At 42.6% G+C, this 13182-nt stretch overlaps 1 protein-coding gene across 1 annotated transcript in view; it reads right to left on the bottom strand.

Annotated features, from left to right (window-relative positions):
* Window positions 1-6993: 6993 nt before the first annotated feature.
* Window positions 6994-13182, bottom strand: part of LOC103900578 (antigen WC1.1) — a gene marked incomplete at its 5' end in the record, with an annotated part of 23162 nt that continues 16973 nt past the window's right edge. Inside the window, 2 exons of the mRNA XM_019472593.1 lie at window positions 6994-7124; window positions 12087-12239. Of these exons, the coding sequence (XP_019328138.1) occupies window positions 6994-7124; window positions 12087-12239 (284 nt within the window). The remainder of the gene's footprint in view (window positions 7125-12086; window positions 12240-13182) is intronic.

The raw sequence follows: 13182 nt of genomic DNA, 5'->3' as shown, positions 1-13182 counted from the left end.
ACCTTGCTGTAAAGCCAGGTAGAGTCAAGACAGCTGTCTTTATATGTAGGTGTTAGGACTAGCAATTGTCCTGTTAAAAATAATTGAAAAGTATAATTTAAGATCACAAAGGATTTCTCCTTTGTTATTAAACTAAGTCTTGCCTTCTTTAAAGAAGGCAAATTCTTTAAAAAGTTGTTTGAAAAGTAAGTCATATGCATGAGAATACATCAGCTTTGATAAAGAGAACATGTTTTCTAAATAACAAATACTGCTACTTTGAGGTGATAATTAAGATAAATGTGAAAGCAATCTACTGCTGAGTACCAGTAGAGTGTTTGTTCTCTCTTTGCATCTTGTTTCTTTTGAAGGCAGATGAAGATGAGACACACAGGCACTCTTGCACTCAGAGCTGGCCCTTAGAGACCCACTCAGTGGCTCCACCTGCCCCCCAGCTCTCAGGTGGCCTCACCTGTTCACTAGCTGGTCTGGCTGGATCTTCACTAGCGATCACACACTCGTGCACACCTGCACTCGGACCTGTGGTCTGACTCCAGTTGCTGCACTCAGACCCACATACACACACGTGCACACAGGGTAGGGAGCCTTCACCCAGCAGAGAGTTAGAAAGGACTTTAATAAGAAGATAGGACAGGCGCAGGGCGTGGCCAGACAAGTATACTGACGAGCAAACTATTTACATGCGACTGGCCCTTTTATCCCCTTACCATCTCTTTTCCCACACTTGTTCCTCCTCCAGTCACCTAAACCCTTCCCTTTTCCCACCTTTGGTTCCTCCCCTAACCGTCCCACAAGAAGTCCTGTGCAATCCTAAAATGCTCTTCCCCTGCATCCTGTAATGTGTCATAGTCCCCTAGGCAGCAACTCCCCCTTAGTCCTAGATGTAATCTGGAATATGCTCCTGATGACTCATCTTGCTGTAATCTTGATTTTCAACAAAGCAGCTAAAGTAATTTTAACTCAAGGATGAAAAATCTGAACTGCCAACAGTAGTTTGTAACCTCTCACTGAAATCTTTCTTAACACCCGAGTATTGGGCAGTGAGCCAATCGTTAAGAAAGGATTTGGGAAAGCTGGGAAACTTCAGTGTAAGGTCTTTACCAGGCATATTGGTAGACATGGTGGCAAAAAAGAATTAATGAACAACTGAATAAAAATTCTATTTGGAAGAATTGGTAGGACTTCTATAAAGGAGAATCCTGCCTTACGTTTTTTTCAAGGGGTCAACAAAACTGTAGAGCCTGGTCTGGGGGTTCCTCCTTCCAGGCCACTGGAGCCTATGGATGTGGCTGCTGCTTTCCCATGTGCAGGTTCAGCCAGTAGTGAGGCTGAGTGTGTGTCCCAGAGAGATACGTATGTGCACACACACAGAGGACGCTAACATGGCCAGTTATACAGACTGCAACAGGCAGAGTGCTGCCTTTAACAATACTCACATATAATGCTACCAGAACTCAAAAAAATGTAAGTATAGATAGTCTGGTCCTGTTGCGCTCTGGCTGACCGAGGTTAAGTTCACTAGTGAAAACACACCCCTTCACCCTCTAGATTCAAAAGCATATGCACATTTGCAGATCCCTTGAATATCAGCATGGGCCCTCAGCCCCTCTCATGTTCATGCCCTGATCCTGAGCTCTCTTGCCCAGTATATGGGTCTTTTACTTGCCAGCTAGTCCAGCTCAATACTCGGTGGCAAACAGAAGCATGGACTTACACACTTGTCTCGCAAGCACTCTTACATTCATGGATCCCTTAATTATCAGCAAAGGCTCTCAGCTTGGCCCATGGACTGTGCTCTAAGCTCCCTTAGTCACCTCCAGCTCAGACATGAGACTTTCCAGGTTTTCCTCCTATGAATCAGGTAGTACAGCTTGAAGTTGTTAGGTTATCTGATAAAAAAAACCTAATCTGCACATCCACAGAGGAGCACAGAAAGATATTGGTGGGTGGGTGGGCCCAAGTAAAACCCTGCCCTGGCTGCTTCCAGGCCTATCACAGGAGCATGTCACAGGCCCATCTCTGCAAGCCCAGAGGCCCTCAGGGGCACAATGGCATTGTGAGAACCCAAATTCCACCTCTCCGAGAGGTGGAACACACTGTCCTGGGCTCCTCCCAGGGCTGTCCCAGGACAGACGTCAGCCCCGTGGTCTAGGGGTAGAACCCATCAAGTCAGCAGGAGCAGGACTGTTGCAGGGGGGGAGGTACTGCAAAGGGGCCTGGGATGCAGGAGAAGATAATTTTGGGTTTGCAATAGATTTATGGGGTGTTTATGGGAGGAACCAAAGACAGGGAAAGGAATGAATCTAGGCGATTTCGGGAGGAATAAGCATGGGAAAATAGAGGTATAAGGGGATAAAAAGGGCTGGTCATATGTAAACATGACTTGGCTACCACAGGGACCAGGGGTGTCCCAGTAAGCTCTGTGCGTGCGTGCCTGTATGTCTCAAAGGGCAAGAGCACAGAAGGAATTGGCTACCAGAGGGGACCAGGGGAGTTCCGGCCAACTGCTGGGAAGTTGTGAGTGTATGTATGTGTGTGTGTTGGTGAGTTAGGAGGTCTGTAACAGCAACTGGAATGAGGCTGTGGCCTCAGGGGCTTCTATGACCAAGTGCCAGCAACTGGAGAGACTGGGATCCAGTAGCCAGCTACTCGGTAGACTGACTGTCTTAGCCTAGCTACAGGGGGGGAATCCACGTTGTATCTAGTGGATCTTCATCCAGATCAGCCAGAGCAGGGATAGGATGAGACTGTTGGTTCTGTTTGTGTTTGTGTGAGTGCTGAGTGTGTCTGACTGTGTTGATCTGTGTTGTATATCTGTGTTTGTGTGTGTGCCTACTGGGAATACATTCTCAGTCTCACTACTGGTTGTACCTGGGGTCATGGAGCTGTGGCAGCCTTGCTTCTGTCAAGCTACCAGATTCACCCCATCTCTACCAGAAGATTTCTAGCAAATTACACATATGCACCCATGGATGTCAGGTTAGGAGAAAATATAAATGGTCAGGTCCCTCCAGTTACTGGCATCCCAGGTTTACATGCCCTGTGGTCCCTCCTGTTGCTGATGCTGAGACCCCACACAGTTGGTTGCTGGCACCACAAAGACAGGCCATTATCACCCATGATCTAACTTGAGTTTCTGGCATTTGATTCAGTTAGTCTGGTCTCTCCAGTTGCTGTCATCTAGATCTTTGAACAGTCTCACATGGGATAGAGGGTGAAATTAAACAGCAAGATATTTAATAAATATTAGTAAGATAGGATAGCCTGTGATCAGGCACAGGGCTCCTTCTGCTTATACACAAATGGACCCTTTTATTCTTCCTCTCTGTTCCCCCCACTTTGTTCCTCCCTGATTCCCCTTTTTCCCTACCTTTGACTCTTTCCCTAAACATTCCTTAGTAAGTTTTGCATAGTCCCCCAGACTCCCTCAAATATCCATGATATTCATGTTCTCTTGTTTCCCCTTTATCAGTTACAAAGTCCAAGTCAACTCTCTTCAAAGCTATTCCTCTAGATTCTTGATGGCCCATCAACTAGTGGTTGGGGAATTTTAGTCTTACTGTCTCTCTTATCATTTCTTAGTTATGTTTGTGACTGTATGCATAAGAGCATAAGGATATATCAGAGGGGGGTGCCTCATTTCCAACCGATTGACCCCAACATCTCCATCCTTCAAGTCCCCCACTCCAGTATCTCATCTCAGTCTGTGGTGGTTCAGTAGTTAATTTAGAGTAAGTTCAATATGAATTAAAACATAATTCCTTCTGCTCTGGTGAATGAACCTTGCATCTTTGGCATTCTAGGGTGGGGTGGTGCTGGTCTCTGAATGCTATTTCAACCCTCTTCCCCTTTTAAGGGGGGGGCCCCTTTAAGCAGTGACCCCTTTTAAGTGCTGTTATTTTTAGCACTTATATTACTGGGAAAGAGGGAATGTTGATGTGTGGGATGTCATGCAGTGTGACACATAAACTGTAACCTGACCCATCCTGTGTGTCCATATTTCTGTTGTTCTTCAAGGGCAAAATCTTTAAGGTTCCCTAGGAGGGTCCAAGCTCTTCAGAAATTGTCTATTTTCCTTTGGGTCAGGATCTTTATCCAAGCATCCTCAGAAACACAGGCCTTTGTGCTGCTAAAATAATACTGGCTGACCCTGGGTTGTCCTGTCCAGCCATTTCTTGCTTCCTAGCAGAATGTCTAGCTGTTTGTCTAATGACAGGAGCAATGAGAAATGTGTATTTCCACTAGGTACATTATTTACATTATTTATGGAGTAGTGTTGTTTCAGAGAAAGAATTAAAGGCAGTATAGGGAAAAATAGGTATGGGAGGATTAGAGGGATCAAACCAAGTAAAATTAGGTGTGGTTGAAATTTGTATGCAATACTCCAGAGTTCTGCTATCAGACTCCATGAGGTTTAAATCTCTCTGTAAATTGAGGCTATACATTTGCAATTGTGTATTTTCCTTTTGAACCTGATTTTTTCACAAATTTTAAAGATGGATTTTTAATGAACTCAGTCTGATTCTCTTGGTTTTCATCCTGCTCAGTAGCCAATATTGTTTCTGATTTAATAATTTGAAGTGATCTGTTACTTATAGGAGGTCTTATACATACTTCTGTAAGCATGTTTTGATCCCTCAGGGTAGAAATTTTGCCTGATAGATCCCACAGTTAAGCCACTCATATTATTCTTGTGTTCTGTTAATATGCTTTCAATCTGATTACTCCAATTATCTTAAAAATTTCCTTGGGCAGGTCCCATCCAGGTGCAGTCATAATGCTATAGAAGTTTGGTTACAAATTTTAACGTTGTGGGCACATTTCCAAGATCAGTCCACTTGCCACATTGAGGATTATATACCCTTATATACGATCACCTTGGGAGTACTCAGCCCAACTGGATCATGCCAATGACATCAGTTGCTGCCATCTCTAAGGCCCAGGGAATTCCTCCTTCCTGGTTGCTGGAGCCCAGCCCGGTGCACCCAGGGAGGGGAAGTCTTGTCCTGTATAGATAATTCTGACAGGAATAAATAGTCTGCTACACGTATTTCTGGCATAGAATTGGTTGCCCCTGTCAGTTTCTGCTGCCTTTTCCTATTCCTTGCAAACACTATTTCCGCTTTCCTAGTTTTTCTATTAGTGAGCCAGGAAAAGCAGATAGCGTGATGCAGTTAAATTACATGGATGTATGTGTTTCCCTCCTTTTGTGTCTCACAGCATGCCTGTAGCATGCCTGTCAGGTCTTGCTGATGCTGCTGGAGAAGCAATCAGGAAGAATTCCTTTCTCAAAGACTTGGCTGCTGCAATGGCTTTATGTCCTCCTGTGATCCTAGGTTTAACCAGGGAAGTAAACCACTCTTGCCTAGAGCTAGATGTCAAGGTGGTTGCTTTCCCTCAGGATCTCTTTTAACAAAGTGCCTTGTCTTTGCCAGATTTGTCTTTCCTTTTGAATTTCTTCCTCACTACTTCCAGTCTAGCTCGGAAAGGATGAAGTTACACAGATAGAAACATCCTATGCATCACAGAATCATAGCAGTACAGAGTACTCCTGTGCTTTCACAATATTCCACAGGAAGCTCCATTCAGTGCTGAGAGGGAGACATCCAGGGAAGCGTAGATTTGCCAGGATACTCACTGAATACAAGGAAGTGCAACCTCTTCTGCCTCAGTCCTTGGCACAGGGTTGTAGGGTGTCCTGATGCTGGGCTAATGAGGTTAGTGAGATTGTTTGGGAAAGGATTTGCTTGTCTGTGTGTCTTCTCAGCTGTTTGGGACAAACTCACATTTCTTTATGTATCATGATGGTTAGAACAACTGTTTTTATTTACAAATGAGAGTCTCATCTAGATTATGGTGACTCTCACAGGTATTTCTTCTAGACACATCGTTACACTGGCATGCTCTAGGCAAATTCTCAACAGCCTGCGTTTCCACTACATTTATCCCCTGATCCAAAAAATCATATCCATGTTGAAGTTTCAGACCTTTTTCTTTTGAGATACTTAGTTGATCTGAATAAGGTTCATTAAAAAATTCCTTCACATTCTTGAATAAATTAGCAGCTTTCTTGGGTGGAGAGGGAGTGCCTATTAGAAGGGGAGGGCTCAGATTTTGAGGGATAAATGGAGTCCAAGAGAGATGACAGAATGCAAGGAAGGCTTTTTGTTTCAGGACCTGAAAGAAATTTCATTACGATCCAAGACAACAATACTTCACCCTCTATTCCATCAACATGCGGACTTTTTCAAGTCTGCCTTCATATGATTAAAAGAAATGACATGACAGACACCTGTACAAATGACCACCACTTGCCATTTGTGGAAAGAAATTAAACTTCCTTTTACTGTATAATTGGTTATGACTTTGGGAGACAATAAGTCATGATGGTATAGAGGGAGAAAAGAGAAGAGAAGCTTTTCCCTCCAATCAAATGCGTGATTCACTTGTACATAATTCAAATGACAGACCTGCATCTAAAGTGAGGACAAGAATGACCTCTTGCTGAGTTTCTCATCTCACAAAGGACTATCTAGAAAATTAATTCTAGTCCTCACATTCTGTGTGACAAGCAAGAATATCCAAAAGGTGAAACAGAACTTTGATGATTTTCTTGCAGTTCAGTCTCCATTCCTAATAATCTCGAGAAAGCTGCCTGTGTATCTGTGAGGAGAAGCATAAATTTGAGAAGATATCTTTACAGTTTCTAATAAGAAAATATCATAAGTTGAAAAATTAACTCAGTAGAAAAAAAATTACAATGAAAATATTTGAAGTAAAAAGCAAAAACTGCCCAGGCAGTCTTGGCAACAAGAAATTATAAGGGAAATAAGAAAGATTTTCTTAACAGTTATGCTTGTATTTCTTCTAAGTATGTAATCGCTTCTCTGCAAATAAACCAAACTTAGGTAAACTAATCCTAAATGCAGGTTGTTCTGGTTCTACTGGTACCCGATTAGCATTTTATGAACAGAGGTGTATTTCCAAAAGTGGTCAGTACAGCTCAGCAGCCTCCATCAGTGGTCCCAGCTCTTCAATGTCATCATAGCCTGGATCTTCAAGAGCAGGGGATGAATCTCTCTCAGCCTTGGAGGTCCTGTTTCCTGACACATTAGGACTCCAGTCTGAAAACATTAAGGGAAGAACACTGAGATAAATGTACATCCTGTACGTATTACCTTTACATGGTTGTACAGCTGGCAGCACGGGCTGTCCATTGTCTTCTCCAGAAATTAGAACCATAGATATGCATGGCTGTGAAAGACCTTGTCTCATCCTGCCTCCTGCTACATGTACACTTATCCAAGGATCAAGCTTACTGTTCCCAGAAAACAGGCTCCTGATCTAACTTTAAACACTTCTAATAAAGGCAATTCTTCAATATCGCTAAATAACCCAACTCTGTTTTACTGCCTCAGGTGTTATCTGACACACTGCAAATTTAGGAGATCTGTCCTTGTCCATCCCACAAGTGTGCCCTGATCTGGCTCCTCCCAGAGCTATCACAGGAGAGGGCTCAGCCCATTGTCTGTGTTTGAAACCCATTAAGAGCATGTAACCCACTTTACTAACTGAGGGGTGTTGTTGCCCACAAAGATATGAGACTTATTATGAGGTACAGGGGAAGAGGATCTTGGGTCATAGAAAACTTACTATGGGCTGCTTAGGGGAGGAAACAAAGCACAGAGAAGGAGGGATCGATGTAGTTTGGGGAGGAACAAATATGAGAAAATAGAATGATAAGGGGATAAAAAGGGCCGGTGGCATGTAAACAGACTGCTGGCCAGTACGTGTTTGGCCATGCCCTGCATCTGATCAGCAGCATCTGTCCTGTCTTCTTATTAAACTCCATTTCTAACTGTTTTCCCTAGTAAGGGGGCTCTCTATTCTGTGTGTATGTGTGTGTATGGAGGTCTAAATGCCAGCAACCAGAGCTGGACCATGGGTCAGAGGGGTCTGTGCGTCTGTGGTGCCAGCAGCTGGAGAGACCGGGGTGGCTAGACCTCTAAGTACCACCAACTGGGCTGGGACTCTGGGTGTCGGGGGCTCACATGCCCAGACACCAGCAACTGGGGGAGGTTAGGGAATCCAGGAGCTAGTTACTTGGCCAACTGCATGACTAAGCCCAGTTACTGGGGGATGTGTTGTGCATATGTATGGGTATTAATGTGCATGTGGGTGGGTCAAGTTACTGAAAGCCAGGGGGTTCCAGGACCAGTTACTGGATAGACTGAATGTCTAAGGCCAGTTACTGGTGGAAGTATAGTGTTTGCGTGTGTGTGTGTATGTAGGTCTGATTACCAGAAACTGGAGTGGGTCTTTAGGCCTCCAGGGTTAGTACATGCAGGTGACAGCAACTTGAGAGACCTAGGATCCAGGGGCAGCTACTGGATAGACTCGGTGTCTAAGGCCAACTACTGGAGGGATCCATATTGTTTGTGTACATACACATTTTCCACCAATAGGCTTTCATCTTGGTCAGCCAGAGAGGGGAACAGAATGAGGCCATTGGTGCTGCTTGTGTTTGAGTGCTATGTTTTCTGTCTGTGTTGGCTCTACAAGCCAGCCTTGTGTATCTGCATATATGTATTACATGTGTGTGCATGCCTACACATGCTCAGCCTTACTACTGGCTGGACCTAGGGACATGGAACCTCCATCAAACGACCAGATTTAGCAACCCCTAGTAGCTTCTGATTTTTAGAAGTGTCCTGGTTTCGGCTGGGATAGAGTCAATTTTCTTCCTAGTAGTTGGTACAGTGCTGTGTTTTGGATTTAGGATGAGAATAATGTTGTTTCACTGTAACACTGATGTTTTAGTTGTTGCTGAGCAGCGCTTACACTAAGTCAAGGACTTTTCAGCTTCTCATACTGCCCCCCAGTGAGGATGCTGGAGGTGCACAAGAAGCTGGGAGGGGACACAGCCAGGACAGCTGGTCCAAACTGGCCAAAGGGATATTCCATACCATATGACGTCATGCAGAACAAAAAAACTGGGGGTAGTTGGCCGGGGGCGCACAGCCGCTGCTCGGGAACTGGCTGAGCATCGGTCAGCAGGTGGTAAGCAATTGCATTGTGCATCACTTGTTTTACATATTCTTTTATCATTATTATTATTCTCTCTTCCTTTTCTGTCCTATTAAATTGTCTTTATCTCAACCTACGAGTTTTACCTTTTTTCTGATTCTTTCCCCCATCCCACTGGGGGGGAGTGAGCGAATGGCTGTGTGGTATTTAGCTGCCTCCTGGGTTAAACCACAACAAGAAGACAAACAAATGATGAGAGAGATGAATGCACCTTAACTATACACAGTTTTTTTGAACAGCAAAGGTTGTCAATACAACTGAGCAGCTTTGTATGAAGTCAACAGCAAGTGAGGTTCACAAAGACACTGAACGTTCGTTTAAATAAGCTAGAAATGTATACAACTTTATATATAATGTTAAAATGAATATAATCATGAGCTGTTAAAAAAAATTCTCTAATGTTTCTCTAATCATGTTAAGTCCTAAAATATTTTGATTATTTTTTCATGCCTTCAGTCTGTCAAATATTTTTATTACTACCCCAAAAGGTGGAGTTCAGCTGCTGATCTGAAGGTGTTCCACAGTTATATTAAGTGCACGGAGAAAGAGAATTCTCCCTTAAATCTTTTTTCTTAATTCTTTTTGAATTAGATGGGCCTGACAAGATTTAGTGCTAGGATAAAAACCTAGCTGAATCTATCCTCCAGCCACTATCCACTGTCTTTAAGAACTCACAGAGAACAGGCTCTGAAGGACTGGGGAAATATGAACAACATATGCTTATTTTTAAGGTGGTGTGTGTGGGAGAAGAAACAAGATCAGGAGTTACAGAAAGTTCAACTTCAGAAAAATATCAGAACAAATAAACTACTTGTAAGGAGACAGAAGAAAAAAAGCAGGTTGATAACAGATAACATGGATTTATAAAAAATAAATCACACCAGATAAATCTGATTTTTCTTTCTGATTATCTAAAAGTGCTTTCATAAGGGAATAGAGCAAATTACATATTCTTTTATCATTATTATTATTCTCTCTTCCTTTTCTGTCCTATTAAATTGTCTTTATCTCAACCTACGAGTTTTACCTTTTTTCTGATTCTTTCCCCCATCCCACTGGGGGGGAGTGAGCGAATGGCTGTGTGGTATTTAGCTGCCTCCTGGGTTAAACCACAACAAGAAGACAAACAAATGATGAGAGAGATGAATGCACCTTAACTATACACAGTTTTTGCGAACAGCAAAGGTTGTCAATACAACTGAGCAGCTTTGTATGAAGTCAACAGCAAGTGAGGTTCACAAAGACACTGAACGTTCGTTTAAATAAGCTAGAAATGTATACAACTTTATATATAATGTTAAAATGAATATAATCATGAGCTGTTAAAAAAAATTCTCTAATGTTTCTCTAATCATGTTAAGTCCTAAAATATTTTGATTATTTTTTCATGCCTTCAGTCTGTCAAATATTTTTATTACTACCCCAAAAGGTGGAGTTCAGCTGCTGATCTGAAGGTGTTCCACAGTTATATTAAGTGCACGGAGAAAGAGAATTCTCCCTTAAATCTTTTTTCTTAATTCTTTTTGAATTAGATGGGCCTGACAAGATTTAGTGCTAGGATAAAAACCTAGCTGAATCTATCCTCCAGCCACTATCCACTGTCTTTAAGAACTCACAGAGAACAGGCTCTGAAGGACTGGGGAAATATGAACAACATATGCTTATTTTTAAGGTGGTGTGTGTGGGAGAAGAAACAAGATCAGGAGTTAAAGAAAGTTCAACTTCAGAAAAATATCAGAACAAATAAACTACTTGTAAGGAGACAGAAGAAAAAAAGCAGGTTGATAACAGATAACATGGATTTATAAAAAATAAATCACACCAGATAAATCTGATTTTTCTTTCTGATTATCTAAAAGTGCTTTCATAAGGGAATAGAGCAAATTGTCACTCACATGATATTTTTATAAGTAAACTAGAGAAATATGGTCTAACTCAAACCACTGTAGACTGGGTACAAATTCAGTCAAAAATGGTATTCTTAGTGTAGCTCACTGTACCAAGTAAGATTCTTTGACAGCCCTACATGCAACTAAGTATTTTTATTGAGTCCTAAGACAAAATACACGTTCTTATTAAGTTTTTGAGATGATACCATACTATATTAGAATTCAAATGATCTTGGCAAAGTTTTGATGAAAATAGAATGAAATCTAATAAGGACACTTACAAGACTACAGATGAAGGGAGAAACAATCAACTGCATAATTAGAAAGATCGGTGTCTAATGGTATGTGGTATTTTACAGAGCAGGATTTGGAGTTGCATCAGGCCAGACATTGAACACTGTCAGGAGTGTCATGCTGTTGCAAAAAAGGGAGACATCACACTGGCATGCATAAACAGAAGGATATCCTGTAAGACATATGAAGTGGTCCTTCTGCTCTACCTGACACTAGTAAGGTTTTAGTACCATGTGGTACAGAAATACTGTAAAATTTTGGTTTTGAAACACTTTTTGAAAGATATGGACCTACTGACACAGCCTGGGTGGAGACATACAGAATGAGCAGAGGTCTAGTCAACAAGACCTAAGTAGAAAATTGACTAATTTAGGTTGCTGCAGTCTAGAGAAACAAAATACAAAACAGAACTGAGGGGAGATATGTTAACAGTCTTCAAGTACTTAAAAGGCTGTTACAAAGGTGAATGCAACTCCTCTATCCCCATGGTCATTATAGTAAGAAGTAACAATTTTAATTTTCAGCAGTGAAGACTTAGGTTAGGCCACAGGCAAGAATTTTATAGCTGTAAGGAAAACAGAGCGTGGGTATAGATCACCTGCAGAGGCTGTGGAAACACTGCTACCGAATGGCTGTAAGAACAGAATAACAAATATCTAACCTACACTCTTCATGTAGGTAGGTAGTGTTCCTTCCTGACAGTGGTTAGATAAAACCTAGGTGACCCCTTGAGGTACCCTCCACCTTGATTTTCCCTGAGTTCAGTACAGTAACTATGAATTATGAAAACTAACAGCAATGCTCTTCTGGCCTCACCTGTCTGTGAATCCTTGTTTCTGTCACTTTCCTCAGGGATCCCAATGATTTCCTGTTCATTCTGCTCAGAAAGAGAAGCATCTTTAGGTCCAGGAGCTTCTGTCACATCATCATAACCATCTTCCAGGGTATTTGCAGGCAGTGAAGAGACCTCTGGAACAGTACAGATATTAACTGTAACAGGGAGAGATCTTCCACTAGAGAGAGCAGTAGCTGATGATCCAGCGATAAGGGCCTGTAATACTGACATTATCATGATGATAATGAACGATAAGAATCCTCCTGAGGACTCTAGGGTATTCCAGACAACAACAATATAGCTCCAATAATTGTTATACATTGCTGTAAGAATTAGAAAGTGGAAATCAACATGGAGGAGGGACAGCATGGGGGAAAAAGATCTGGAGAAGGAGGCAGTTAGTGACAGGGTTTATTTCAGAGTGAGCTTCCCCATTGCATTTCGTAATTGCACAATGAAAAATTACTCCTTGTTTATCTCTGTGTAGCCCTTGCTTCCTCGTCTTTTCATTGCTTTAACCACCTTCTGTTAAATTTCTCTGAAATGGTCTTGCTAAGTAGCCACCCTTGGCCATTTGCCTATGGACATGTGGCTACAAACTTAGGCCAAACCTTTGGAGAAAAATATCTGCGGTTCTGCTTCTCTTCTCCAGGCTGAATAACTCCAACCCTCTCAGCCTTTCTTCATAGAAGAGGTGTTCCAGCCCTCTGATCATTTTTGTGGCCCTCCTCTGGACCCACTCTAACAAGTCTATGTCTCTTTTGTACTGGGAACTCCAGAGCCGGATGCAGTACTCCAGGTGGGGTCTCACCAGAGTGGAGTAGAGGGGCAGAATCGCCCCTTGACCTGTGCTGTCCACGCTTCTTTTTATGCAGCCCAAGATGTGACTGGCTTTCTGGGCTGCAAGCACACATTGCCAGCTTGTGTCCAATTTGTCACCCACCAGTACCCCCAAGTCCTTCTCCATAGGGCAGCTCTCAATCCATTCATCCCCCAGCCTGTACTGATCCTGGTGATTGTCCCAACCCAGGTGCAGGACCTTGCACTTGGCCTTGTTAAACCTCATGAGGTTCACAC

Source organism: Aptenodytes forsteri, unplaced genomic scaffold (assembly GCF_000699145.1).
Source record: "Aptenodytes forsteri isolate BGI_AS27 unplaced genomic scaffold, ASM69914v1 Scaffold405, whole genome shotgun sequence".
Taxonomy (NCBI): Eukaryota; Metazoa; Chordata; class Aves; order Sphenisciformes; family Spheniscidae; genus Aptenodytes; species Aptenodytes forsteri.
Note: the sequence above shows the minus strand (reverse complement) of the source record. Positions and strands in the feature narration are given on the sequence as shown.